This window comes from Brassica oleracea, chromosome C3 (assembly GCF_000695525.1).
Source record: "Brassica oleracea var. oleracea cultivar TO1000 chromosome C3, BOL, whole genome shotgun sequence".
Taxonomy (NCBI): domain Eukaryota; kingdom Viridiplantae; phylum Streptophyta; class Magnoliopsida; order Brassicales; family Brassicaceae; genus Brassica; species Brassica oleracea.
Genome location: NC_027750.1, coordinates 23,828,935 through 23,832,083, shown reverse-complemented (window position 1 = coordinate 23,832,083; position 3,149 = coordinate 23,828,935). Strand labels below are relative to the sequence as shown.

Here is a 3,149-nt window from a genome sequence, read left to right as displayed (position 1 = left end):
CGTGAGTGATTGGAAATATCTATTATATTCCTATCAGCCCGTCAACGCCTTTTCTATGCATTTTTAAAAACTGCTATTATCTTTGTTTTCCATCATAAACTTTGGATATTTTTTTCCTTGCATGTTTTCTCTGTTCGGAGATTTTATTTATATTTTGGATTATTAATGAAACGTCGACGGGTTCTAACTCATACAAGATTTGTCAGTGGTGTATTTTTTTGGGTTACCTATTTCTGACATTTTTTTATCCACCATAAACTATTTTTAACAAAGTCGAGTAAAACTCTAAAAATAAATAATTTTGCAACCGTATAATTTTATAAATTTTTCAAGAGTTATTAATTTTTTTTAAAAAATATTTTATTACAATTCTATATTTTGAAATTAATTTAGATAAAATAAGAAAAAAATTAATTTATTGTTTGATAAATTGTTTGGAGTTATTAATTTTTTTAAAAAATAGTTTATTACAATTCTATATTTTTGAAATTAATTTAGGAAAAATAAGAAAATAATTTAATTTATTGTTCGATAAATTGTTTAATTTTTTAATTCAAATTTTATATTTTGTTCCTTACACTATTTGTTTTATATACTAACAACTAACTAAGCAAATACTAAACAACTTCATAAACTTTATCTTTTGAACATGAAAGCGCTAATAACGCTAATGGTCAATCAAATCATTACGAAAATAATGCATATGAATTCGCCGGTCATTCTTATATCAACTTAATCAAACGGTGTGACTTCCAAATGTTATGTTCATCGCCATTATATACAACACGGAAAAATAAAAGTGGGAAAAAATAAACGACAAAATCCCACACACAAAACTACACAACGATCCATAACTTATCCGGCCCCGCGCTTGCTATACCCCTAGTTAGTCATAGCACGACTCTTCTGTTTCTTTGAATCAGTGAGATGTAGTTTGTATATTAATTCACTGATGATGTCCAATACTGGAATATTTGTTGTTTATTTCAGGAAAGCACAAGTTAAATAATGCTAAATATATAATAAAATCAAAGCTAGCTAGTGGTTTGTATTAAACTACTAAATTATTTTTGTCAAAAGTATTAAACTACTAATTGTGCAAGGACAAAAAGAAAATGCCAAAATGCTTGCTTGGACCATTTGCTTTGTTTATAAAACTAACAGAGTATATTAACAATAAATCAAGCTACCTTTCGTTACATTAAATAAATTGAAATGATCCTCCATGACATGTAAGCATTAATTTGTGTCGTTTGGAATATTTGAAGGCTGCTCATCTTTGTAATTGTTATATAAGTGGTTAATAACGTTGAGTGGTATATACTTTTGCGACCAGATACAACGTCGATCACATCTGAAATCATATTGAGAAATGATTTACGGCCGTTTCGACTGTTAGATTTGAACATTTTATTTTTGGAGTATTAGTTGCGGTTATGTTTTAATCCCATAAGTGTTTTTATTTTATTTTACCCCATGAATTTATCTGTGAAATAATATTATACTTGTCAAAGAATAAGTTACTCATGTAATGACATAGAACCAGTTGTTGGTAGATTTTGATTGGAGCATTAATTAATTAACTATTCCATCAATTAATCACAAAGAAGAAGCTTGACTAGTTGGCCTTTTCATTTCCGAAATCAAACTCAATTCTTCTCCTTCTCGTTTGTTCTTTCTTTCTCTTAATGCTAAATTTTCACAATTTTTTCATAGCTCTCTTTATGCTACGTAAGAAATCCATAATATATGTTCTAAAAAAAATACAAAATATGGAAAACATCAAAAACCCTAAAAACACGGATGATCCTGATGGCATGTCGAGAGACAGTCATCAAAGCGTTGATAATTCCCTGCCAAGATCTTACACATGCAGTTTCTGCGTAAGGGGCTTCTCGAATGCTCAAGCACTAGGAGGGCATATGAACATCCACAGAAGAGACAGAGCTAATCTCAGACAAAAGCTTATGGAAGATAATAAGGATGATGTTGTCGCCGAGAGTGATTCATCAGAAGTTGTCTCTCTAGACCTTAATGAAAAACAACAAGAAGACGATTTGGCACGTGATGATGATGATCAAGATCAAGATCAAGGTGTTGACAAAAATATAATCCCTGGTCAGAAACTAGGCTTTTGGGTTCAAGAAAACAAGGTTGATATTAATGCTGATGGAAAAGTCACGGAGGTTAGCAGCATAGATGGTTCGAGTTCGAGTCATCATCTTGAGAATGAAAATTTGGATCTTGAGCTCCGGTTAGGTCAAAGGGCCGTGGAGACGAAGACAACATAATCTCTCAACGGTCATCATACGTTGAATATATATCGAAAGGAACAAAAACCTTGAAACATCAAACTCAAGAATCCATCTATATGGATTCGTGGATCATCATTCTGTATGTATTGAATTTGAAGGTATGCATGTGTATCTATTATTGCTACCATTATCATCTTTTTGTTTATATTTGTTTCCTTGCTTCTGTTAGTTTCAGCAACTTTGTAAGACATACACGTCCAAACAAACATATAAACAAATAAATGCAGATCTAGCATTTGCCTAATGATTGTTAATGGGAAATAAAATAACGTTAACTTAGTTCAAAAGTATTGACATTATTCATCAGTGATAGAGATCATTCGAGTAGTGCGGTGAGAAACGTTATTTTTTTTTTGTGATTTTTTTCTGAACCGTCGTTACACTTGACGTTATCGGTGATTTGGGTTTTGGGTTTCTTAAAAAAAATTTCTTTTTGTCTGATTAAAAATTAAAAACGAACCAATCGCGAGTTGCCACGTGTCAGTGAGGTCCGCGAACAGTACAAGAACCCAAGTAAAGTCGACTATTGTTTGGTGACTTCTGTCACTGGTTTTTGTGTGTTTTGTGGATCCCACCCTCTAAGAAACTTCTAAACTCCCCCCGGTAAACATGGTCTTAGACCATGATTAACGGTGAAACCCAAACGGGTTTCTTATTATTTTTATTTTTGTGTGAATAAAAATAAAAATTAAAAACCAACCAATTGCGGACCGCTACGTGTTAGTGGGATCCGTGAACAGTGCAAGAAACCATCGAATAGCGGTTTTTATTCTGGCTATTATGCAAGTTTTTTTGTGGATCCCCCTTAAGAAACCCACTAAACACTCCCCCCCC

The 3,149-nt window shown here is 32.2% G+C and overlaps 1 protein-coding gene across 1 annotated transcript; it reads left to right on the top strand.

Moving 5' to 3' along the window:
* The first annotated feature begins 1,643 nt into the window (after window positions 1–1,643).
* On the top strand, window positions 1,644–2,496 carry LOC106333762 (transcriptional regulator TAC1-like). Its single transcript, XM_013772173.1, has one exon. It carries the CDS (start codon window positions 1,689–1,691, stop codon window positions 2,289–2,291), a length of 603 nt encoding a protein of 200 aa, XP_013627627.1. The 5' UTR covers window positions 1,644–1,688; the 3' UTR covers window positions 2,292–2,496.
* Window positions 2,497–3,149: the final 653 nt, after the last annotated feature.